Source organism: Watersipora subatra, chromosome 2, assembly GCF_963576615.1.
Source record: "Watersipora subatra chromosome 2, tzWatSuba1.1, whole genome shotgun sequence".
Classification (NCBI taxonomy): Eukaryota; Metazoa; Bryozoa; class Gymnolaemata; order Cheilostomatida; family Watersiporidae; genus Watersipora; species Watersipora subatra.
Window position 1 is genome coordinate 3,051,352 of NC_088709.1, and position 26,677 is coordinate 3,078,028.

General features: G+C 35.6%; 1 protein-coding gene across 1 annotated transcript; it reads left to right on the top strand.

Annotated features, from left to right (window-relative positions):
• The first annotated feature begins 1,499 nt into the window (after positions 1–1,499).
• On the top strand, positions 1,500–26,542 carry LOC137388860 (prolyl endopeptidase-like). Its single transcript, XM_068075327.1, has 17 exons — positions 1,500–1,633; positions 1,739–1,866; positions 2,254–2,349; positions 3,082–3,250; positions 3,938–4,039; positions 5,796–5,938; positions 7,368–7,486; positions 8,780–9,030; positions 9,900–10,085; positions 11,525–11,638; positions 13,469–13,617; positions 13,718–13,834; positions 19,235–19,330; positions 20,496–20,597; positions 21,053–21,206; positions 22,301–22,369; positions 26,101–26,542. Exons 1-17 carry the CDS (start codon positions 1,562–1,564, stop codon positions 26,164–26,166), a joined length of 2,133 nt encoding a protein of 710 aa, XP_067931428.1. The 5' UTR covers positions 1,500–1,561; the 3' UTR covers positions 26,167–26,542.
• Positions 26,543–26,677: the final 135 nt, after the last annotated feature.

The following is a 26,677-nucleotide window of genomic DNA, read 5'->3' on the forward strand; positions in this document are numbered from 1 at the left end:
TATTAATTTGATTAGCGTGTTGTTGAACATTAGCATTTGATGTTGATGGTTGCTGTGAGGACCTTCTATTTATCCTCCTATTGAGCTGTAATAATTGAGAGACACGTGGACGGCCACTGCGTCGGCCACGACATGGTGTTCTGGGAAGTTGTATGTCCATAGTAGTTGTCAAGTTGTTTTGAAATTAAATTCAAAAAGTCAATTATGCAAAACAAAAGGTTGTAAAAAATTCACATCTAATCTACTACTATCTCAAACCTATGTTTTACAACAATAAAATGAATTTTAATTAAAGCTGTAGGCCTAACCTACTGTAATGTATGTAATTTAACAACAGCAATAAGGAAATATGTTTATTATATCTCTGAAATGCAATATTAGAAGTAAAATGGCAAGCTGCTGTGTTAATACTATATTGCTATATAGTATTAATATATTGTATTATATAATGCTATATTAATACACAGTTTGAAAGTTGGTTGTGTTGAATGTAGAATGGTTTTGATAGCGATCTAGCAAAAAGCAAGTATGAACGTTCACACGTCTGGAAGGTTTCTGCAAACTGGAGTAAAATAAAAAAATGTTTTCGTCATAAAGGGGCGTCGTAGCTCGGCCCTAGCTTGTACACAAGATGTAAAGATTTTTGGCTAACGTTTTAAATAATTTAATGAAACCTTCGGTAATTGGGAAAAAACATGGGCTGATAGACTGTGTACCACAATTTTGTACCTGTAAATCGGTCTACGCTTCAAATGGTCTACATTTATTACGGAAACCTTCGGACAAATAAATTCGAATAATTTTTCTTATGATAATATTATAAAAATCGAATAATTATTTTTATAATTAAATATTTTTGCAAAATATTAAAAACAGAAAAATATTAAAAACCTTCGGCAATTAGACAATGCTATAGACTGGTGACATGAGCACATTTTTATCGTGAGATGCGCCCTTCTTAATAGTTCTACTATCTGTCACACGGTTTTATTGGCATATCGTTGGCCGGTCTTAATTTTGATTAAAAAAGCTTGTCAAGTTTTTCATTTCGAATTTCGGCCAAATTACTCTATCTATTTGTATATAATCCGATCAGATGGGTAAGTTTTAGGATATTGTCGACAATTTTCAAAGACTTTGTAATATATTTAAATAGGTTTGTATGGGTTTTATATCTTTATTATACTTAAACGAATCCATTAAAAAAAGGTTAAATTTGTTGATGAGATTTCGGTACAAGGGTTTGCGACCGTGTTGATGAATAATTTTCATGAGTTGTGTGCGCATGAGTTTATCATAAATCTCTCAAACAATCGCTCCACTTGTGTTTAGTCGTGGGATAAGCAGCTCTCTTAGCTAGCGAAAAAGCATTTTTGAGGGAAAAAAGGGTGGCATTTGACTTTTCTGTGTTCCTCTGGTCATAATGCTTATAAACCTTGTAACTGCTTTTTTTTCACATTTGTGAATCGCATAATTACTATGTAGCGTATTGTATTTTAGATTTCCAATAGCCTAACCACAATAATCTTTATAACATTCAATTGCTACAGAACTGTTTATCATGGCAGCAAGATTTGCGTATCCTGATGCTCGAAGAGATGATTCAGTTGTTGAGGATCATCACGGAGTAAAAGTATGTACCATACCCATCTATTATCTGCAATGAGTCAGTTCATATCAGTTCTGAACTATCTTAACTCGTCTTTTGTTCAGATGTTGTTGCTGCCGTTATCTGCAGATTGCTGATCCCTACCGTTGGTTAGAAGACCCAGACAGTGAGGAAACTAAAGCATTTGTGGACGCTCAGAATGCTATCACTGATCCATACTTGCGCTCTTACGAAAAAAAAAATCATGTTAACGAAATGTATGTTTATCTCAACTCACTACATGCAGTTTCTAACTTTCTACTAGTGTAATACGCCTGATAATTAATATTCTTTGTTGCTGCTGAAAGAAGGTCATACAGCAGCTTGGTGCGATGTTTCATACTGGTAGATCTAGAACTGCGGCTCTTTTACTCAAATCCATGCTCAAATTAATTAAAACTGATTATTCAAGAACTTTGTAATTCTGCAGGCCAAGATGCTCGTATGTTAAAGTTGTGGATGATTTGTCGTTTACTTGCTTTTTGTATACTTGTTGAAGCTGTGTTAGCCTTTGGTTCATATTTTTCATTGTTTGCTAAGAGATTATTTTAGCGTGGCCTTTACATGTGACTAAAAACTAGCAAAGAATAAATATTCATTTGTAGCCTGACTAACATGTGGAACTACCCTAAATATGGATGTCCATACAAACGCGGCAAAAGGTATTTTTACAACCACAACTCTGGTCTTCAAAATCAGAGGTGAGTATCATGTAAGAGGTATATGCTGGTTTATTAAGTAATATAATGATGCTTTCTTGTTGACAATAATCATGCAAAAGTGAGAGTTCCTGACTGCGAGAGTAAATCAGTTTGAAATGAATCAGTTGTTTACATAGATGTTTAGGTGAGCTTAGTTGGTACGCTGGCCAGTCAGACCTCTACCTGCAGTCCTGCATTATTCAGGCTTTCCTCATTGAGGGATATATATTTAAGAAGCGTAGGCAATGGCTACTAGACTTATTTTATGTACTACAAAGTTTCTCATGATACATGTAGTTTGTAAAAATATCGAAGTTTATGTTAGTCCTTTTTGGCTGACCACTGATATCACAACTGATGCGAGATCACACAAGCTTGTAGCTTATGTTCAGAAAATTTCGTTGTTTTGGTAGAAGTCCAGATCACATCTCATGAAATATATTTTATGCTCTTTAACATTAGATAATATCTCAAAGTCAAGGTTTACACGAATCTTATACTTGATAATTAAATAATATTCAAATCCTGTTTCGGGAGGAATAACTCATTTTGATTAGGTTACCGTGTATCCGTAACGACTGCTACTGGTGGTTATGAAATAGCAAAGAGAAACAACGCTTATACGATGCTTGCGTTATCGCCTCAGAATATCAGCTTGTTGAGTAAAATACATGTGGCAATCAGACAACTATGCAGTCAGTGTGTGAATATTGTTCTTGTTATTTCAACTAGCGTCACCTACATGTCCGATGGATTGGATGGAGAACACAAAGTTTTCATTGACCCCAACCTTCTCTCCGAGGATGGGACTGTTGCAGTGGCGAATAAGAAGTTTACCAAGGATGGCTCGTTGTGCGCTCTTTCCTTTAGTTCAAGTGGATCAGACTGGAGGGAGATTAAGGTGTCTGTTTGTTTGCTGTTACTAGCAGCTGTTACTAGCAGCAGCTGTTACTAGCAGCAGGGGAGTTTACTAGCAGCAGGAGAGTTTACTAGCAGCAGGGGAGTTTACAAGTTTTGAGTATTGTTTTAAATGATGCTGTTATTCTAGTAATTTCTGTCTTATATGTACATCAATATGGGGTTGTAATTAATATTAAATAACCAGAGTAACATCAGAATCTGTTTTTTAAATAGGCTGATGATTTGTATAAAAGATTGATTAGACAGTTCTGTTAGTTACTGTGGAGCAGGTTGGTGTGCAGTAAATCTATTAAAGCAAATTATGCTCACTGTTTTTGAAGTATTATTATTTCTATGCAGTAAAGTTTTTAAAAAATCTATTAACACGAAATCAGTTTTGTTTTCATAACTACTTGTGTTAGTAACAGTTTGTGAAATCTACTTTGGTAGATATTCTGTCCTTTTCACTTGCTGTGTTGTTATTTAATAAGTAGTATTTCTAACTAGGCTAAGCTTTGAGATTATCGATTCTGCAGTTTTATGCTCCTATCAGCTCTCACGCTTGGAGACATGTGCTTATAGGTGCCCACACGCTGTGTGTATCTTCTCGAATTAGTAGGAGATAGTAAAACAAATAGGATGAGAGAGATTATGGCAGTTGAGATTCATTCTTTTCATTCCCTTATAGTTCATAGATGTGGAAAGTGGCGATTATCTCCCTGATGTGCTGACAAAGGCAAAGTTTTCTTCTCTCTTGTTTACTCCTGACAAAAAAGGATTTTTCTACAACGTAAGTAATAGAACCATTAATTCTATTAGCGCCTTTCTGTCTCACCGTCAGTAGTAAATTTATTTCTCATCTTTCGCTTTCAAAAAGTTGGTAATGTGCTTCCAGAGCCGTTTCATACATTTGCATTGTTTGTTCAAATTCGGTATTGAAATTAATGTTTGATTATTAATAGTATTGTAATATATGATTATTTTTACTTAAAATATTAGTGCTAATAGTCTATCGCGGAAAAAGATTTTGCAAGCTTTCTGTCTAACTGAAGACTTTCCTTTTTATAGACCAGCGAAATATCAATCTTATCTCAATATATCTTATCTCAGTTAGTGTGACACAGAATAAAAGTCACACCGCATAAAAATGTTATGTAAGCCATCATAATACAGATTGATAACTTGCATCATGTATTTTCTCTAAAACTGGTTTGGAAAGGTTTGTCAGGTATAAACACACTCGCAAGCTTTTGTCAGCAGTTTTGGTGAGAGCGATTTGAAAACATTTGTACACGTTGAAGACGAGTGCTTCACAAGACAGCCAAACAGTAACACATTTCTGCGCATGTGTATTGTAAAGAAGTAAAACTTTATTTTTCTTGTTGCTCTGCACACTTGAAGACAAAAACCTAGAAGGGTCCTCGTTGTTAGTCTTGCAATGGTGTATGTGTTGTGTACTGTCTCGTCATTGCCGCAGTTATAAATAATTAGAAACGATAAAGATGAAAGTTATAAAGGGGATCACGATTTATGTTGAAAAATTGTTATTCCTCTAATTAATTTGTCTCATTTAGAATATGCCATTTGATCAAAGCGTTATAGCAAGTAGTATCATATGGCTATTCAGGTAATGTTACCTTACATATATTGAGGTTTTCTCATGTTGGTAATTTGTTCTATTTAGTAATTAATTTAATATAGTAAACTCCAATATATCACCTCAGCATTTGTATTTTTTTTTCTCAGGAAAAAAATCGCATTTAACTAGTAGACCCAAGCTAATTCTATCAGTGTAATTAGTATCAGCCTATTAACGGCTCTTTAACAAGAAATGTCCAAATATCTGTTATTGTATTTCTATACCAACGCGAGCTGTTTTCTCTATATTCTGATTTTACACACTGCATTAAAATAGGTTTTATTAACAACAAAGTTTAACAAGGTTCCCGAGTTTAACAAGGTTTTTAGCCTGCTTAATAAAAAACTGTTCATAACTCTATATTTTAATTGTGGAAAGTTTCTTTGATCATTTATTTTTTCGTAGAACACTTGCCGCGACAGTGTGACTGGAGGTCATACGGTAGCGATTCGCTTTCTGCGACTTGCGAGCTATCTGGAAGCGGATAGGCAGTACTCCATAGTTTACACATGTGTAAAGGACTTTATGGAATCAAACTACACTGTATTCTCCATTTTGTTGTCGGTGCTGCTTCTATTCGTGTTATAGCCAATTAGTTCAAATAGGCAATTGTACCTCAACATTTTGTGTTAAGAAACCCTTACCATACATGTAGGATAAGTATAATTTATACATATTGGTTACAACTATAGATGGATATTATTTTTAAACCTAAAAACAATTATTTTTGTTTGTTGCTGGATTTGCCATGTCCTCTAGGATGTCACAAATTAGATATCACGCAGCTTACCCGAAAAACACATTGCAGCCCACTCGGTCGTATTTGCAAGTTTTTTATGAAAGCTTTTTACTCTCATATCTTTTTGTTCTACCAGTCTATTGTATTCATTATGACATATATTTGCAGACCTACCTTGATGCAAAAGATGAAAGCGACGGTACTGAGACAGACAGGAACGAAAACCAGAAAGTGATGTACCATCGAATGGGCACTCCGCAAGCCGACGATTTTATTTGCACTCATTTTCCTGAGCATCCGAAGTGGATGTTGTGAGTTGTTGTACTAGCTGAAAGAATTTATAGTTATTCACAGATCTACTGTTAATCTGTGTGATCTACTGTTAATCCGTGTGATCTACTGTTAATCCGTGTGATATGTTTCCAGTCCGAGTTAAAACTCGGACTGGAAACATTGTTTGTCCATATTACTGTTCATAATTTTACTTCAATGTACATGTGTATATGCATACATACTCCTTTGTATGTCTCTATGTGTACACATTTATATTCTCTTTGGTGAATGAGTGTATAATAAATATATATGCATACATACTCCTTTGTATGTTTCTATGTGTACACATTTATATTCTCCTTGGTGAATGAGTGTATAATAAGTATATATGCATACATATTCCTTTGTATGTCTCTATGTGTACACATTTATATTCTTCTTGGTGAATGAGTGTATAATAAGTATATATGCATACATACTCCTTTGTATGTCTCTATGTGTACACGTTTATATTCTCCTTGGTGAATGAGTGTATAATAAGTATATATGCATACATACTCCTTTGTATGTCTCTATGTGTACACGTTTATATTATCCTTGGTGAATTAGTGTATAATAAGTATATAGGCATACATACTCCTTTGTATGTTTCTATGTGTACACATTTATATTCTCGGTGAATGAGTGTGTAATAAATATATATGCATACATACTCCTTTGTATGTCTCTATGTGTACACATTTATATTCTCTTTGGTGAATGAGTGTATAATAAGTATATATGCATACATACTCCTTTGTATGTCTCTATGTGTACACGTTTATATTCTCCTTGGTGAATGAGTGTATAATAAGTATATATGCATACATACTCCTTTGTATGTCTCTATGTGTACATGTTTATATTATCCTTGGTGAATTAGTGTATAATAAGTATATAGGCATACATACTCCTTTGTATGTTTCTATGTGTACACATTTATATTCTCGGTGAATGAGTGTGTAATAAATATATATGCATACATACTCCTTTGTATGTCTCTGGGTGTACACATTTATATTATCCTTGGTGAATGAGTGTATAATAAGTATATAGGCTTGCGTGTTTTCCTGTATGTATTTCGGTATAGTAACGCATATACATTTCGTATTAAACTATATACTAGGTGAATGCCCGGCGTTGCCCGGGTAATAAAAAACTTTGCACAGAAAATTTATCAATGCATATGTATACATAGTCCTTGTAGGTATGTATATTCATACATTGTATGTGCATACTTACTTTTGCGTATGTTTTTCTTGAACGCTTGTTCTCCTATATGTTTGAGTGTGATGTACGTTTCTGTGCCTTGCCTTTTATGTGTATCCGTATGATGCATTACGTGGTATATTACTTTTCCATATGCTTGTTTGTATTTGAAAGTGTGAATGTTCTGCTTGATACACACCCAACACGTCTTTATTGTAGCGGAGTCGAACTAAGTGATTGTGAGAACTATCTGATCTTGTCGATCAGTGAGAGCTGTGAACGATTCAACCATTTGTACTACTTTGACATTCGCAATCTCGGGTCTGACGGTATTACAGGTGATTTATTTTTTTTTGCCATGCGTAGTCCTGTTTATTTCATATCTTGTAACCTATGCCATACACACACAGATTTCATAGGTTCCATTCCGCAGCTAAATGCTTGTAATTTCTGTTTTATCACAATTTAAATTTATTGTGAAATTTTGATTTACTAATCTTATTGAGATTCTAATAGCTTCTAAATTATCCTTGTCCCAAATTGGCTGCCGCAGCTCTTGTATAGCAGTATACATTGGCACTTCAAAAGTTCTTCATAACAGTTTTGAAAAAAGGCAAAAAATAGGTTTTTATTTTAGTGCATCCCTGAAACATAAGCAGCCATATTATAATATTGCATACAGTAGCTTTTACAGCAGATTCACGAGCCTCAGTCATGAGATTTTTCTCCACTTTTTTAAACTTTAGTATAGGTCAACACAATCAATTGCTTTGGATGTACATTCTTCAGCTGGTTGGCACTGATTACACAGGTGGAAATTTTCTAATAACAAAAGGCATTATTATTTAATGTAATACTATTGGATGTTGCATTCTGTGTTAGGTAGTATTGTTAAATAATACTACGCATGATGTCTGGCATTGACATTAGATGCTCAATAGTGTGAGGTTCGGTGTTGGAGGGTGCTCTCAATTGTTGGAGGTAATTAGACTTTGGCTCTATTGATATTGTAGTGTTGGCAGACATAATGTGGGATAATCAGATGAATTAAATTGTAGCTCTATTGGAATTTAGTAATGATATTAGCATATATTACATCTGCATTGGAATTTGTTTGTACTAGAAACCTTTCTAGTATCTGATAGACTGAGAATATACGCATGGTATTCCTAGATGAAATTATAGAATCAAACTAACTCTATATAACAGATTTACATCAAGTTTGTTATACTTGGTCCACCAGCTGTTTTCAGTTTAGATAGTTACTGTACATATGGGCTAGTTTTAGTGAAGTCAAGCAACTTATTGGAGCTCTTTGCTAGTGTTGTTTGCATAACTGACACTGCTGGTGCCACCAACCTGATTTAAAGGATCATATTCAACAAATTTATATCTCCTCATGATTATCATTAAGCTAAAATGCTGCAGGTACAATCATCTTATTATGACAACTCCCATACAAGCATAGCAGTGACACACACTTCAGGCAGCAAATTTTTGTGCCTCAAAATACAATGAGCTGATATATAGCAGCCATGATACTATCTAGTGAATTACGCTCATAAGCATGTTGAAGTATGAGAGGAGCTGTGACCGATTGGACGGTTTGGAAAGACAAATCTCTTTTTCAGGTCTGATAGACTGGGTGAAGCTAATAGACAGGTTTGACGCCGAGTATGATTACGTAACAAATGAAGGAACTGTTTTTACATTCAAGACAAGTCTCAATGCTGTCAGGTACAAACTCATCAATATTGACTTTTCCAAGCCCGAGACTGAACACTGGACGACTCTTGTAGCCGAGGAAGCTAAAGACGTCTTGGAGTACGTCGGCTGCGTTAATAATGACAAGCTCGTGCTCATTTACATGCACGATGTCAAGGTATGAGTATGATATCAAGGTATGAGTATGATATCAAGGTATGAGTATGATATCAAGGTATGAGTATGATATCAGGGTATGAGTATGATATCAAGGTATGAGTCTGATATCAAGGTATGAGTATGATGTCAAGGTATGAGTCTGATATCAAGGTATGAGTCTGATATCAAGGTATGAGTGTGATGTCAAGGTATCAGTGTGATACCAAAGTATGATATGTTTTTGACAATGTTGTTGCTTTCTTTTCACAATCATTTGTTCGACTGACTTTGAACTAATGATAATCAGGTTTTAAAGAGCTGTACATGTCTTAATAACTCTATCTAGAGAGCTACACATGACATGATAACTCTATCTAGAGAGCTACACATGTCATAATAACTCTATCTAGAGAGCTACACATGTCATGATAACTCTATCTAGAGAGCTACACATGTCATGATAACTCTATCTAGAGAGCTACACATGTCATGATAACTCTCCTTAGAAAGCTGCACACGAATAACTGCACAGTTTGAAGCAATTCTGAACATTTGAAGTTTTACAAAATGTGTGCAGTTTTCAAGACACTGTTTCGGAACAACGAACTCATTTTCTGCAAAACTAAGGTGAAAGTTCAAGTGTGGTAATATTCAACAAAAGTAGCATTTACTTGCTGTTGCTAATTTTGCCTCAGTCATCTGTGTTGCTGACACTTGTTTTTATCTTCACCTTTGGCTACCTCAGCTACATATTCTTGAGTTGATAGTTATTTTTAATTGTTAGTAGTACTCATGATAATAATATATTTACCTTCAAATTACCTAGACAAATTGCTCAACATGACCTCCTTCCTGTGAGCTCATCTTCATCTTAACCGTTCCTTGCAGAATGTTATGTATCTACATGACTTGGCTACTGGTGATAGACTGGCAGAGTTTCCTCTTGACCTTGGATCAATTGGGGGGATGAGCGGTAGGAAGGAAGACACAGAAATATTTTACTCCTTTACCTCATTCCTCAGTGCCAGCTGCATGTACAGATGCGATCTTACTAAAGAAGTCATTGAGCCCAAGGTTTGCTTTTTGTTGTCTTTTATTATAACGCTATTGGATTAAAACTATTAGCACTGTTTCATGGCCTGCGCAGGGGTCCCCACCAGTACCAAATCTCAGGCAACCCACAAAAATAATAAAATTTTAAAAGTTTTCAACGCAACTAGTAATAAAACTATTCACCCTGCAGACGCGTTGCGGGTCGGTACTCTTTAGACTGGTTTCTCTACACAACTAATAAATGTTTTCATGTTGAGTCAGTAGACAGTGATATTCACGTCTGAGTGTTCTTTCATGTTGAGTCAGTAGACAGTGATATTCACGTCTGAGTGTTCTTTCATGTTGAGTCAGTAGACAGTGATATTCATGTCTGAGTGTTGCTTAAGAATTTATTATTTAAATACCTTTGTACTCTTCTCTACTTACAAATTTGTCTGCTCGGATATCAAATTGTTGATCGTGAACATTTTCATGCTTAGTTTGATAAGAACTTTATGTCAAGTGTTGATTAGGCATTCAAAAAGGGAAATATTGGATTCACTCAGATAAGTGGCTTCGTTAATGCTTTTATTGCTACACGAGAATTTCTTTGTGTGGACCTTAAACTGATTAAAATTTTGCTTTTTCATCCAAATTTAAGAATAAAATTCATGCCGGGTGCTGACTAACTATATTATGAAAAATACTATGTTTTTAGGTTAGCTGTGTAGGTTTGCTCTGCGTTATTTAATTTTTATTACAACAATATATCAGTTACAACACTGCAAAAGCAGTAGCCATTCATAATGAATTCTTACCGATGTGAGGGGTACAGCATAGCTGAATAAAATATCAGATTTAAGAGAGGAGATATCTGGCTGTGCATTATGATCCAAAACTGTTTTACATGTATCAGCTAAAGAATAGCCGGCTGTCCATTTTTTTACATGGCGCCATCCATGTGGATGCAATCGTGGTGCATTTTATGGCTACTAATTCATGGATCGCTCAGGAAAAAAGTTTTTTCACACGTTGCACTTCAATCTATGTGGTCTGTGAGTTTTTATTTAGCCATAGTAAATGACAGTCCTAACACTGCATTGACTCTATGCCATTAGTATTAGATGCAGAAATTTTTCAAAGGAACTTTTAATTAGAGTCGTGTAATCATGAGAAGTTGGAGTTGTGTGACCACAATAAATCATACGTTTCCAATTAATCAAAAGTGTAGTAATCTGGCTATGAGTTGTGATTATTGTGTTTAGTAGGTGTTGCATGAAGTTTTAATTTACATCAATAATTGAGTTATTTTTGAAATCGTAAACATGCCTAGTCAAAAACCGGTTTGTCTATAGTACATGTAACTATTACTATAGTGATTTGCTAGGACCGGTGCATTTGTTTGGCTAACACTGCACACTTTTTGGTTGCAACAGTTTGGTTGTCTAGACAACAATCTCGTCATTTCTAACGTGTTTTAGGTGTTTAGGGAAACAGTCATAGAGGGCATAGATATTAAAGATTTTGTCACAGAGCAGGTTTTCTACCCAAGCAAAGATGGTACCAAGATACCCATGTTTATTGTATCCAAAAAGGTATTTCAATGGATTTGTTGTCTTAGTGCGTATGCATGCCTGTTCATCTTGTTTATCAGTATGCCTACTTTTTCTGGGTTTAGCATGTATGTTCTTACATGGGTTTTCATCTCTGTGTCTTAGCTCATGCTTTAAACTGCATAGTTATAGTGTGGAGATTCTTTGTGTGGTAGTATGTTTGTGTAGGTATGTTTGTGTAGGTATGTTCGTGTAGGTATGTTTGTGTAGGTATGTTCGTGTAGGTATGTTCGTGTAGGTATGTTCGTGTAGGTATGTTCGTGTAGGTATGTTCGTGTAGGTATTTTCGTGTACGTATGCTCGTGTAGGTATGTTCGTGTACATATGTTCGTGTATGTATGTTCGTGTACGTATGTTCATATGGGTATGTTCGAGTAGGTATGTTCGTGTAGGTATGTTTGTATTGGTATGTTTGTATGGGTGTGTTTGTTTAGGTATGTTTGTGTAGGTATGTTTGTATGGGTATGTTTGTATGGGTATGTTCGTGTTGGCATGTTCGTGTAGGTATGTTTGTGTAGGTATGTTTGTATGGGTATGTTCATGTAAGTATGTTTGTATGGGTATGTTTGTATGGGTATGTTCGTGTAGGTATGTTCGTGTAGGTATGTTTGTATGGGTATGTTTGTATGGGTATGTTCGTGTAGGTATGTTCGTGTATGTATGTTTGTGTAGGTATGTTCGTGTAGGTATGTTCGTATGGGTATGCTCGAATAGGTATGTTCGTGTTTGTATGGGTATGTTTGTATGGGTGTGTTTGTGTAGGTATGTTTGTGTAGGTATGTTCGTGTAGGTATGTTCGTATGGGTATGTTCGTGTATGTATGTTCGTGTAGGTATGTTCGTGTAGGTATGTTTGTATGGGTATGCTCGAATAGGTATGTTCGTGTTTGTATGGGTATGTTTGTATGGGTGTGTTTGTGTAGGTATGTTCGTGTAGGTATGTTCATGCAGGTATGTTTGTGTAGGTATGTTCGTGTAGGAATGTTCGTGTAGGTATGTTCGTGTAGGTATGTTCATATGGGTATGTTCGTGTAGGTATGTTCGTGTAGGTATGTTCGTGTAGTTGTGTTTGTGTATGTTCGTGTAGGAATGTTCGTGTAGGTATGTTCGTGTAGGAATGTTCGTGTAGGTATGTTCGTGTAGGTATGTTTGTGTAGGTATGTTCGTGTAGGTATGTTCGGGTAGGTATGTTCGTGTAGTTGTGTTCGTGTAAGTATGTTCGTGTAGAAATGTTCGTGTAGGAATGTTCGTGTAGGTATGTGCGTATGGGTATGTTCGAGTAGGTATGTTCGGGTAGTTATGTTCGTGTAAGTATGTTCGTGTAGGTATGTTTGTGTAGGTATGTTTGTGTGTTGAAGTCTACCCATCTTACCTCAAGAAATATCACATTTACTACTAGTCTTTACTACTAGCTCATTGTTAATGTAAAAAATCGATTCGAAAATTCCATGTTTTTGACACATTCAACAAGATAGTGCTGCAGCACCGGTATGTGGAAGAATTTTTGCTGAGCTAAGCGCTCTCACTAACGGTCTAGTATAACCTTAAATAATTTTGTTGTTTTATCATCTTCAAGCATATATGTACCATATGTTGCATGTTTCATCTGTACCTGAGCCACATAATGCATAAAATATCTGCATCAAGGCCATCCATCACATACAATATCTGTATATAGGCCATGCGATCAACGTGATGAACACTTCAATTAAAAAGAAATTGTACAGATTCTGTTTTGCTAGATGAGTTGCTGCCAACCTCTATTCGCTGTCTGTAACATGTAAGTTATGTCTGTAACACGTAGGTTTTGTAGGATTTACCACGAGACTCTAATAACCCTGTTTGGCTCTACGGCTATGGCGGGTTCGACATCTCGCTCACTCCCTATTTCAGTGTTGCTCGACTTCTTTATCTCAAACACTTTAATGGTATCTTTGCCCTTGCCAACATAAGGGGTGGTGGGTAAGTTCTATCATAGTGCTCTATCAAGTCTCTCATATTAGAATGTTACATTGCACTCAGCTGTTTGGGTGTTGAAGCATTGACAGTTTTCTATTCACAGTGAATATGGAAAAACATGGCATGAGGATGGCATGTTGGCGAAGAAACAAAACTGTTTTGACGATTTCTGTGCAGCGGCAGAGTATTTCATTGAGGAGAAGTATACTAAGGCGAGCAGGTAGTTAGCCACAGGTTAGGGCAGTGCTGAGGCTATTAGGTTACGATTTGTTTATGTATATAGTCTGGTAAGGGAGACCAGCAGGTGGTCATTATCTAGTCAAACAATATTCAAGAATGTCTTCTGCCCAAGCTATCTTATCGCATCAGCTATGTTAAATATTTATACAATTTTTGTACCTTGATCATTTCTGATCTGTTTTTGACGATAATATGAAATTGACCCGCAGTTTGATAAGTTAAAATTTATTTGATGCACTATCTTTAGAGAGAACTTTTATAGTTTAATTGGAGAATGTAAACATATTGTTTCGTTAACCTCGAAAATATAGCCTGTTTGATACAAAAATGAATTTTCTTGTTAGTTAATAGTTCCTCATAGTCCCACGTCCAAACAGGAGCGAAGCGATTGTTTGGTAGCTTTATGATAAATGCATATGTGCACACAACTCACAAAAGCTATTCATCATCGGCCGTAACCAAACCCTTGTACCGAAGTCCCATCAAAAAATTTAACATTTAAGTTGAATCGATTAGGTATAATAATGATACAAAACACATATAAACCTATTTAAATATGTTACCAAGTCTTTGAAAAGTTGAGGCAATATCCTAAAACTTACCCATTTGTTCGGATAATACATAACTAGACAGATTAATTTGGCCTAAAATCGCCATTAAAACCTGACAAGCCTTTTTTAATCAAAATTAAGACCAGCAAACAAAACGCCAATAAAGCCGTGCGACAGAGAGTAGAACTATTAAGCCGTGCGCATTTCACGAGAAAAATGTGCACATTTCACCAGTCTATGGCATTGTCTAATTGCCGAAGGTTTCTGTAATTAACATAGAAGTACTGAAAGGTAATCGTTTCTTTTTTGCCGATTTTATTACTCGATTTAATTATTCGATTTTATAAGATTATCATAAGATTTAATTATAAGAATAATCATTCGAATTTACAAGATCCGAAGTATACAGTGACCGATGGTGTGCAATATGTAACTGTTATTATTTTTCTAAAGATTTTGTTGATGATATTACGGCTGTGCCCAATATCGCGGTACTGCCAAGCCATTTTTAATATCTGCAAAATTAAGTAATAGGCCTACATTTTCTTATAGATATACAGCTATTTCTATGACAACCAACTAAAATCTGTTTAGATTTTTAAATTCAACATAATTTTTTGGATATAGATTCAGAAATCTACATAAATATCACAACTTGTTGATATTGGTTGCTGTGACAACTTGTTGATATTGGTTGCTGTGACAACTTGTTGATATTGGTTGCTGTGACAACTTGTTGATATTGGTTGCTGTGACAACTTGTTGATATTGGTTGCTATGACAACTTGTTGATATTGGTTGCTGTGACAACTTGTTGATATTGGTTGCTGTGACAACTTGTTGATATTGGTTGCTGTGACAACTTGTTGATATTGGTTGCTATGACAACTTGTTGATATTGGTTGCTATGACAACTTGTTGATATTGGTTGCTGTGACAACTTGTTGATATTGGTTGCTGTGACAACTTGTTGATATTGGTTGCTATGACAACTTGTTGATATTGGTTGCTGTGACAACTTGTTGATATTGGTTGCTATGACAACTTGTTGATATTGGTTGCTATGATGTTTTGAAATGTAAACCAAATTGTTTACATTTCATTGGTTTTCATTTCTCAAACTTTAATACCAGTTTTTTCACAACTATGTTTTTGCACTAATGTTGTTACAGCAGATTTTGACCATAAAATCTGCTGTAATTAAGCTGGAATCAATTTTTTTCTTCAAAATAACTGAGAATTTTCTCTTTCTGCTAGTGTAGCTAACTTTAAATCTCACACACCCTACTTAACCATGGTTTCTGGGACATGACCCATTTCTTTATTTTGCTCCAGTTTGCAAAAAACTTCCAGACACACGTGAATGCTAATGCTTGCTTTCTGTTACAGATCGCTGTCAAAACCATTCTACATTCATCACAACCAACTTTTAAACTGTATATTACACAGCAGCTTGCCATTTTACTTCTAATATTGCATTTCTCCTATTGCAGGGGAGAGATATAAACATAGAATCTTTTCCTTTCATTATTGCTGTTTGTACATAATAACACCCAGTACATTACAGCTACCAATGCAGCTACCATTGCAGTTCTCCTATTGCACTGCAGTGCCATTTGACTGCTAATATTGCATTTCTCAACCAGCAGTACCCTTTCTTTTTTCCAATATCACTTTGGTCGTGGGCTGTATGACAGGGGAATTTCTAGGGTAGATATTGTTAGCCTGTTTCAGCAGACAGCTTGAGAGCATAATGTCTCTATATGTCACTATATGAGAGCATAATGTCTCTATATATCACTATATGAGAGTATAATGTTTCTATATCACTATATGAGAGCATAATGTCTGTATATATCACTATATGAGAGCATAATGTCTCTATATATCACTATATGAGAGTATAATGTTTCTATATCACTATATGAGAGCATAATAAATTAAATACCCGTTGTTAAGATTGTTGTTCAAGTTTAAACATAGACTTGGGGTGCTGAAGTGAGGGTCAGTAATGAATTTAAACTGATAAAAAATGTGAACCCTTTGTGGCTTTATGAGAATAAATTAAAAAATATTTTAAAATGACAGGTGATTTCTACCACTAAAGATCGGCTACTCATTTATAACATTCATTCAAAAACTGTTTATTTTTGTTTAATCTAAAAAAGAATTCTAACGTCACCTATAATAAGAATTGCTGGCTAAAAAGTACGCAAATGTTCTTCACGCTTCAAGTAGTCAGTGTGTGTGTTAAACTAGTTGTCAGTGTGTGTTAAACTAGTAGTCAGTGTGTGTTAAACTGGTAGTCAGTGTGTGTTAAACCAGTGGTCAGTGTGTGTTAAACTAGTAGTCAGTGTGTGTTAAACCAGTGGTCAGTATGTGTTTACTAGTAGTCAGTATGTGTTAAACTAGTGGTCAGTGTGTGTTAAACTAGTAGTCAGTATGTGTTAAACTAGTAGTCAGTATGTGTTAAACCAGTGGTCAGTATGTGTTTACTAGTAGTCAGTATTTGTTAAACCAGTGGTCAGTATGTGTTTACTAGTAGTCAGTATGTGTTAAACTAGGGGTCTGTGTGTTAAACTAGTGGTAAGTGTGTGTTAAACTAGTGGTCAGTGTGTGTTAAACTAGTGGTCAGTATGTGTTTACTAGTAGTCAGTATGTGTTAAACCAGTGGTCAGTATGTGTTTACTAGTAGTCAGTATGTGTTAAACCAGTGGTCAGTATGTGTTTACTAGTAGTCAGTATGTGTTAAACTAGTAGTCAGTATGTGTTAAACCAGTGGTCAGTATGTGTTTACTAGTAGTCAGTATGTGTTAAACTAGTAGTCAGTATGTGTTAAACCAGTGGTCAGTATGTGTTTACTAGTAGTCAGTATGTGTTAAACTAGTGGTCAGTGTGTGTTAAACTAGTGGTCAGTGTGTGTTAAACTAGTGGTAAGTGTGTGTTAAACTAGTGGTCAGTGTGTGTTAAACTAGTGGTCAGTATGTGTTTACTAGTAGTCATTATGTGTTAAACTAGTAGTCAGTATGTGTTAAACCAGTGGTCAGTATTTGTTTACTAGTAGTCAGTATGTGTTAAACCAGTGGTCAGTATGTGTTTACTAGTAGTCAGTATGTGTTAAACTAGTAGTTACTATGTGTTAAACCAGTGGTCAGTATGTGTTTACTAGTAGTCAGTATGTGTTAAACTAGTAGTCAGTATGTGTTAAACCAGTGGTCAGTATGTGTTTACTAGTAGTCAGTATGTGTTAAACTAGTGGTCAGTGTGTGTTAAACTAATGGTAAGTGTGTGTTAAACTAGTGGTCAGTATGTGTTTACTAGTAGTCAGTATGTGTTAAACTAGTAGTCAGTGTGTGTTAAACTAGTGGTCAGTATGTGTTTACTAGTAGTCAGTATGTGTTAAACTAGTAGTCAGTATGTGTTAAACTAGTAGTCAGTGTGTGTTAAACCAGTGGTCAGTATGTGTTTACTAGTAGTCAGTATGTGTTAAACTAGTGGTCAGTGTGTGTTAAACTAGTAGTCAGTATGTGTTAAACTAGTAGTCAGTATGTGTTAAACCAGTGGTCAGTATGTGTTTACTAGTAGTCAGTATTTGTTAAACCAGTGGTCAGTATGTGTTTACTAGTAGTCAGTATGTGTTAAACTAGGGGTCTGTGTGTTAAACTAGTGGTAAGTGTGTGTTAAACTAGTGGTCAGTGTGTGTTAAACTAGTGGTCAGTATGTGTTTACTAGTAGTCAGTATGTGTTAAACTAGTAGTCAGTATGTGTTAAACCAGTGGTCAGTATGTGTTTACTAGTAGTCAGTATGTGTTAAACCAGTGGTCAGTATGTGTTTACTAGTAGTCAGTATGTGTTAAACTAGTAGTCAGTATGTGTTAAACCAGTGGTCAGTATGTGTTTACTAGTAGTCAGTATGTGTTAAACTAGTAGTCAGTATGTGTTAAACCAGTGGTCAGTATGTGTTTACTAGTAGTCAGTATGTGTTAAACTAGTGGTCAGTGTGTGTTAAACTAGTGGTCAGTGTGTGTTAAACTAGTGGTAAGTGTGTGTTAAACTAGTGGTCAGTATGTGTTTACTAGTATTCAGTATGTGTTAAACTAGTAGTCAGTATGTGTTAAACCAGTGGTCAGTATTTGTTTACTAGTAGTCAGTATGTGTTAAACCAGTGGTCAGTATGTGTTTACTAGTAGTCAGTATGTGTTAAACTAGTAGTCAGTATGTGTTAAACCAGTGGTCAGTATGTGTTTACTAGTAGTCAGTATGTGTTAAACTAGTAGTCAGTATGTGTTAAACCAGTGGTCAGTATGTGTTTACTAGTAGTCAGTGTGTGTTAAACTAGTGGTCAGTATGTGTTTACTAGTAGTCAGTATGTGTTAAACTAGTGGTCAGTATGTGTTTACTAGTGGTCAGTATGTGTTTACTAGTAGTCAGTATGTGTTAAACTAGTGGTCAGTATGTGTTTACTAGTGGTCAGTATGTGTTTACTAGTAGTCAGTATGTGTTAAACTAGTGGTCAGTATGTGTTAAACTAGTAGTCAGTGTGTGTTAAACTAGTGGTAAGAGTGTGTTAAACTAGTGGTCAGTATGTGTTTACTAGTGGTCAGTATGTGTTTACTAGTAGTCAGTATGTGTTAAACTAGTGGTCAGTGTGTGTTAAACTAGTGGTCAGTGTGTGTTAAACTAGTGGTCAGTGTGTGTTAAGCTAGTAGTCAGTGTGTGTTAAACTAGTGGTAAGAGCGTGCTAATGTCTTACTCAGCTCCATGTGAATTAAAGTTTCTGCAAGTTCAAGTCGCTCTACTTGTTTACCGCTGCCGATCTGTAATCATAGGATCGCCATCAGTGGAGGATCTAATGGAGGACTCCTAGTCGCTGCTTGTCTGAACCAGCGACCAGAGCTGTTTGGAGCAGGCATAGCGGAGGTTGGGTAAGTTGCAACAACAGAACAAAGGCTATGCTGCAATTAACTTTCATACTAGTTCAGGTTCTTTCAAAATTGATATGTTGGGTACTATAGATGTGTTGCGACTATTTAATTTTATATAAATTTCACGATTTGATCAGACGCTAGATTATTTTAGTTATGTTGTAAGTAGACATCGCTGCGCTATAGGTGTACATATAGTATGTTGTCAGCAGACATTGCTGTGTTATAGGTGTACATATAGTATTGTTAAGGTCACGCGCCTTCCCTTAACTGGCTACTGCAATCCACCCCTGTTTCAGGCAGAGAAAGAGTTTATGAGTTCAAAGTGAATAAGTTTGTATTTGACTGTAAGCGCCACAATCAATGTACAACAGAGGCATTCACAACTCCACTGGGAGCCTGGCCCATCTTGCCAAGTCACCCAATTTACTACCATATAAAAGGAAGGTGGATATGTAAAAAAACAAGTAAAAACATAGCACACGGTCGAAACTAAATATAATAATAATATAAAAAGAAGTATAAGTATGATTAAATAATTATTGGCGTCGCCGATTGAAAACGTACAGAGTAATAAGAAATAAGCATATACAACAGACAGGGGAGACGAACCACGATATTTAAAAGGACAAGACAGTATAAGGCATATAGGAGTAAATAAAGTAAATGCAACGTTCGCCACAGTATGTTGTCAACAGACATTGCTGAGCTGTAGGTGTACATATAGTATGTTGTCAACAGACATTGCTGAGCTGTAGGTGTACATATAGTAACTCGAGACTCAAGTGTGTAACTGCGTGACTTAGGCTCTGCTTTAATAGATGATTTCATAACATTTAGTCTGTGGCCTAAGAAACAGTTATCTGTTTGAGAAGAAAGGATGGAGTTAAATGTACTCTCATACTTGAAATTTAATTGCGCTACAACCAAGTTTTAAATATGTTCAAGTTTAAACTCTTGACAGTTGAAAGGTGTGCATGGTGACATGGTGACATGGTGACATGGTGACATGGTGACATGGTGACATGGTGACATTACCTTGACAGTTGAAAGGTGTGCATGGTGACATTACCTTGACAGTTGAAAGGTGACATGGTGACATTACCTTTACGCATATATTTATAACTGCAAAACATTTATGTTATGTGATGTTGTTCCTTCGCAGAGTGCTAGATATGCTAAGGTTTCACAAGTTCACCATCGGACTGGCTTGGACATCAGACTATGGCTGTGCTGATATCAAGGAGCAGTTTGAATACATCATAAAGTAGGTGCTGATCATGGGTAGACATCACTACTCATACTTTATTATTAGCTGGATTGACAATTATAAATTGTTGTGATTAGAAGATTGAGAATCTTTGTATTAGTTGTATTGTTTGTAGTTGTAAGTTAAGTACATGTATGATGTATCCCAGCATTTGAGGGCTTGTTTGTATTTGTAAGTTAAGTACATGTATGATGTATCCCAGCATTTGAGGGTTTGTTTGTATTTGTAAGTTAAGTACATGTATGATGTATCCCAGCATTTGAGGGCTTGTTTGTAGTTGTTTGTTTTTGAGGGCTTAGTTTCTCTCGATGATCCACATCTAATGGCAAAATTGTCAGCCAGTCTATAAATAGTACAGAGCCTTCATGGCTACATATGGCCATAACTGTACCATTCTCATTCCATATACTTTCTTATCACTGCATGCTATGTTGGAATTTGACTGTGTATAGGTACTCCCCTCTACACAATGTCACTGAGCCCATCATCGGCCAATACCCATCACTGCTGCTCAAAACTGCGGACCACGATGATCGTGTTGTACCACTGCATTCTCTCAAGTACATTGCCACTGTCCAGCATATCATTGGTCGCTCTGACAAGCAAGTGGGTTATCTTTCCTCATTTTTGTTAGTTTTAATGTTACTTCACACTTTTAAAACGTGTTGGTGTTTTCATCGAGGCTTCAAAGCTATCTATAGTCTTCCATAATTTGAATCCGCGTTGTCTATTTTTTGAATAAGCCACTCAAACAACTTAATCTCTTTACAGTTGTCAGTAGCAGGCTGGTCAGCAGGCTGGTCAGCAGGCTGGTCAGCAGGCTGGTCAGCAGGCTGGTCAGCAGGCTGGTCAGCAGGCTGGTCAGCAGGCTGGTCAGCAGGCTGGTCAGCAGGCTGGTCAGCAGGCTGGTCAGCAGGCTGGTCAGCAGGCTGGTCAGCAGGCTGGTCAGCAGGCTGGTCAGCAGGCTGGTCAGCAGGCTGGTCAGCAGGCTGGTCAGCAGGCTGGTCAGCAGGCTGGTCAGTAATTTGAGTTATAAACTTTGATTAGTTTTTTAGTCTTAGAAGCTTTTTTTGGCAACTATCGACTAAGACAGCACTGTCATCGTTGCACACCCATCGTTAAAATTTTACTATCAATTAACAGGAAGTATTACGATTAAGCGCTATTAAACTGTCCGTGTCACATCTATTAACAGGAAGTATTACGATCAAGTACTATTAAACTGCCTGTGTCACATCTGTTAACAGGAAGTATTACGATCAAGCACTATTAAACTGCCTGTGTCACATCTGTTAACAGGAAGTATTACGATCAAGCACTATTAAGCTGCCTGTGTCACATCTGTTAACAGGAAGTATTACCAATAAGCGCTATTAAATTGTCCGTGTCACATCTTTTAACAGGAAGTATTACGATCAAGCACTATTAAACTGCTTGTGTCACATCTGTTAACAGGAAGTATTACCAATAAGCGCTATTAAACTGCCTGTGTCACATCTATTAACAGGAAGTATTACGATCAAGCACTATTAAGCTGCCTGTGTCACATCTGTTAACAGGAAGTATTACGATTAAGCACTATTAAACTGCCTGTGTCACATCTGTAAACAGTCAAGTATTGAGATGTTGACACCTACTTGAAGTACATGCATGATAATGAGGAACATGTTGGTGTGCTGCACCATCTTCCTCTCTTGTAGACCAATCCTCTGATCATCAGCGTATCAACTAAAGCTGGCCATGGTGCAGGAAAGCCTCTGAGTAAAATAGTAAGTACTTTTTGCGCAGTCAGTGTAGCCTTTGACTTTGTCTCAGTATAGAGGCATTTTGCTGACACCTCTGTATCTAGGTGTACGTTCACACTAACGTTTGACCCCTGACCCTTCTATCACAATACTAGGTCAGCTAATTGTCATTGGTGAGAGTCCTTTGGTGAAATTAGGCAAGTACCATACGGATTGCAGACTTTGAAATTTCTTTTTCTTTTGTATCAGAGTGATGTCTTCACATCAAAGATGATACAACTTAATAATTGATTAGCCGTATGTGTAATGTTTGTTGAGATTCCAAAAGCATTTAAAAATGCAATAATTAGACAGCTGATTGAACCAGGAAAATCAATAGAGGTTTTACAATTCGATGGCAAATCATCAGCTACTAGTTAGAATGCTCCAGTATGTGAGCAGAGCTTTTAATAATAATTAAATGGGTGAGAGTTATATGTCGCTTTTGTTACGCCGAATTCTTTGGTCACCAATTAATACGCATACTTGAAATTATAAAATGTCAACTTAAATGTATATTTATTTGCTCTCAGTGGCTTTTTATAAGATATATGAAATACCAATATTTGCTGGAGTGAGTTTTTGCCTTAAATTTTTTCCTTCTATCCTTTGCCTTCTTGCGTTTATCTATCTGTTTATCTGTCATACGATGGATGTATCTATGCCATATGTGTTCAGCTCTGTGTGTTTCCGTTAGAGAATTAATACTATCTTCATAAAAGTACAAATATAACCACTTGAATTAGAAATAATAAAAAATTTGGATTGCAGAGAAACAAACTAATACCTTTGCAATTAATTATGTTCAAGGCATGTCACAGAGATATCAACTCAAGTAATCTAGTAATCTATAGTAATGGAATAAGGCATGTCACACATATCAACTCAAGTAATCTAGTAATCTTTAGTATTGGAATAAGGCGTGTCACACAGATATCAACTCAAGTAATCTAGTAATCTATAGTAATGGAATAAGTCATGTCACACATATCAACTCAAGTAATCTAGTAATCTATAGTATTGGAATAAGGCGTGTCACACAGATATCAACTCAAGTAATCTAGTAATCTATAGTAATGGAATAAGGCATGTCACAGAGATATCAACTCTAGTAATCTATAGTAATGGAATAAGACATGTCACACAGATATCAACTCAAATAATCTAGTAATCTATAGTAATGGAATAAGGCATGTCACACATATCAACTCAAGTAATCTAGTAATCTATAGTATTGGAATAAGGCATGTCATACAGGTATCAACTCAAGTAATCTAGTAATCTATAGTAATGGAATAAGGCATGTTACACAGATATCAACTCTAGTAATCTATAGTAATGGAATAAGGCATGTCACACAGATATCAACTCAAATAATCTAGTCATCTATAGTAATGGAATAAGGCATGTCACACAGATATCAACTCAAGTAATCTAGTCATCTATAGTAATGGAATAAGGCATGTCACACAGATATCAACTCAAATAATCTAGTCATCTATAGTAATGGAATAAGGCATGTCACAGAGATATCAACTCAAGTAATCTAGTAATCTATAGTAATGGAATAAGGCATGTCACAGAGATATCAACTCAAGTAATCTATAGTAATAGAAGAACAACTAAGAAACATTCTAGAAAAAGCTTTATAAAAAAATTACAACTTTAGAAAAAGGTGCGAATCACATAACAGAATCTTATGTTCAGCTTATATTTGTTAGGAAAAATAATTGCGCATGAACAGTGCTTCTTCAGGGTAAATTAAATGTACAGTAAAAGTTGTGGTGTCTGAGGAATAAATATATTTTTTGCCTTGTGGCAGTTTATGTTTAGTAAGTTTTATAAAGAGGTAAAAGTAATCAATAACAATGGCAAAGGCAAAGAACTACTACAATTCATTAATTCGTGTAAATTTATATCATCAGTTGAAAAGTTGTGAATAATAATAAAACAGAAGTTTGAGTTTTTATTATCAATCATAAAATGACAATTATATCATAGAAGTATAAAATAACAATAATTTTTCTTTTTCCCACGACCAAACAGAGCGAAGCGATTGGTTGGGAGATTTATAATAAATGCACATGTGCACACAACTCTCGAAAATTATTCATCAACAATGAGACGAACCCTTGCATCAAAATTTCATCAACAAATTTAACCATCGTTTTGAAGAGTCGTTAAAGTATAATAACGATACAAAACACATACAAACCTATTTAAATATGTTACAAAGTCTTTGTAAACCGTCGTTATTATCGTAAAACTTACCCATCTGATCGGATTATACACAAATAGACAGATTTATTTGGACGAAAATCGTTATTAAAACTTGCCAAGCCTTACTTTTATAAAAGTTATGACCGGAAATTGAAACGCCGAGGGACAAAGAATAGAACGATTAAATCGTGCGCATTTCGCGAAAAAATAACCTGCACTTTTCACCAGTCTATTGCATTGTCGAATTGCCGAAGGTTTCAGTGATTAACGTAGGAGTACTGAAATCGTTTTATTTTTGCCGATTTCAAATTAACTGACATTTCAGACACATTTGAGTACTTTGGTATTCTAACTGATGTCCAACGCAGTGTAAGTAAAGGAAATGACGATATTTTTTTCTAACGATTTTTATGAGATTACGATACTTAATTATAAGTTTGGATATTCTTCTTGATACTTCATGATATTGTTAGCTATGACGTTTTGAAATGTAAACAAAATTGCGCATTGGTTTTCTATTATTACTGTATTACTATTACTAAGTTTGGATATTCTTTTTGATACTTTTTGATATTGTTAGCTATAACGTTTTTAAATGTAAACAAAATTGTTCATTGGTTTTCTATTATTACTGTATTACTATATTAATAATATTGGTTATTCTAATAATATCAGTGCATTTTACTTCTAATATTGGCCAAATTGCATTTCTCCTATTGCAGGGGGAGATATATAAACATATAATCTTTTCTTTCATTATTGCTGTTTGTTGTATATAATAACACCCACACCCAGTACATTACAGCTACCATTGCAGTTATCCTATTGCACTGCAGTGTCATTTGACTGCTAATATTGCATTTCTCAACCATCAGTACCCTTTCGTTTTTCCAATATCACTTTGGTCGCGGGCTGTATGACAGTGGAATTTCTAGTTACTATAAATGTTGATAACTTTCACTAATGAAGTAGCTTGTACAAATATTGGAGCAGATTTTAAAATCAATTAAAGAACTCTAAATAGCAAAATTGATTTTTCAGTTCCTTTACTAACCGTATTTGTAATATAATTCAATATGGTTGCTAATGAAGATCATATTTTATGTAATTGAGACTAAGTTGGTCTCTATAAAATTTTTCTGCGTAACTCTGCGAATTCTGCGTAACTGTTTAAAATTATGTATGATGTGGGATCGCACATACATACCCAATAACTTTTCGTTTCACATATAGATTAGCTTGAGGTTCAAAATATTTAATAATTTTATAAAGAAACAAAACAGTAAGCAATGTCTTACAGCAGTCAGTTAGTACAGTCAGTCAGCATTTGCCGATAACATTTCCAATCTCGATAAGTACTAAGGCTATGACAATTACTTCGCCTTTTGCCAGGAGCTTTTGACATTCAGTGGTTTGGCCCGCATCTTCCCCTTGTTCTAAGTGATATGTTGCCTAGTGCTAGCTTTACGCACCTACATTGGGATAATTTATTGTAGATTGAAGAAACAACAGATAAGTTTTGTTTCCTGGCTCTCACCATCGGCCTGCAATGGACTGACTAGGCTCTCACCATCGTCCTGCAATGGACTGACTAGGCCCAGAATGCTGAATGCCAAGAACAGAGAATTAAAAGAATTTTCTTCCATTACAATTGTCAGTACGCTAGCTTAGCTAGAGGTAACTAGCTATCTGTTTTGGCATAAACCGGCCCTCTTATCTGGCTGTTTCTGGCTATTTATTGCTTATTAGAAAACTATCGCTTCTTATCACCTCTGTTCTGTCAGATTAAATATAAGTAGTTGATTTGCTTCATCAAGTGGGAGTTGTTCCATTCTTCTTTGATTTCTTATCGATAGATTGATTTTTCTATTAATTTTTCTCAGCTGTTAGAGACCTTTGTTTGCCAGGAAATCAAAATAAAGCGCATTCCTTGTATAATCTTATTATTTTAGAAGTTCGTAAAAGGTGCCAGATGATCACTCAATTCTCAGTAAGAAGTCTTTAGTCACACTCACTTTTAGACGTACAATAAGTTGCATTTATACAATTTATTGCATATGTAAAGAGTTGCGT

Excerpts from the sequence above, each read along its gene's own strand:
- LOC137388860 (XM_068075327.1), top strand. The coding sequence starts at position 1,562 with ATGGCAGCAAGATTTGCGTATCCTGATGCTCGAAGAGATGATTCAGTT. Across the intron at positions 2,350-3,081 it reads TCTGGTCTTCAAAATCAGAG|CGTCACCTACATGTCCGATG; the intron begins GTGAGTATCATG and ends TATTTCAACTAG. Across the intron at positions 7,487-8,779 it reads CGGGTCTGACGGTATTACAG|GTCTGATAGACTGGGTGAAG; the intron begins GTGATTTATTTT and ends TCTCTTTTTCAG.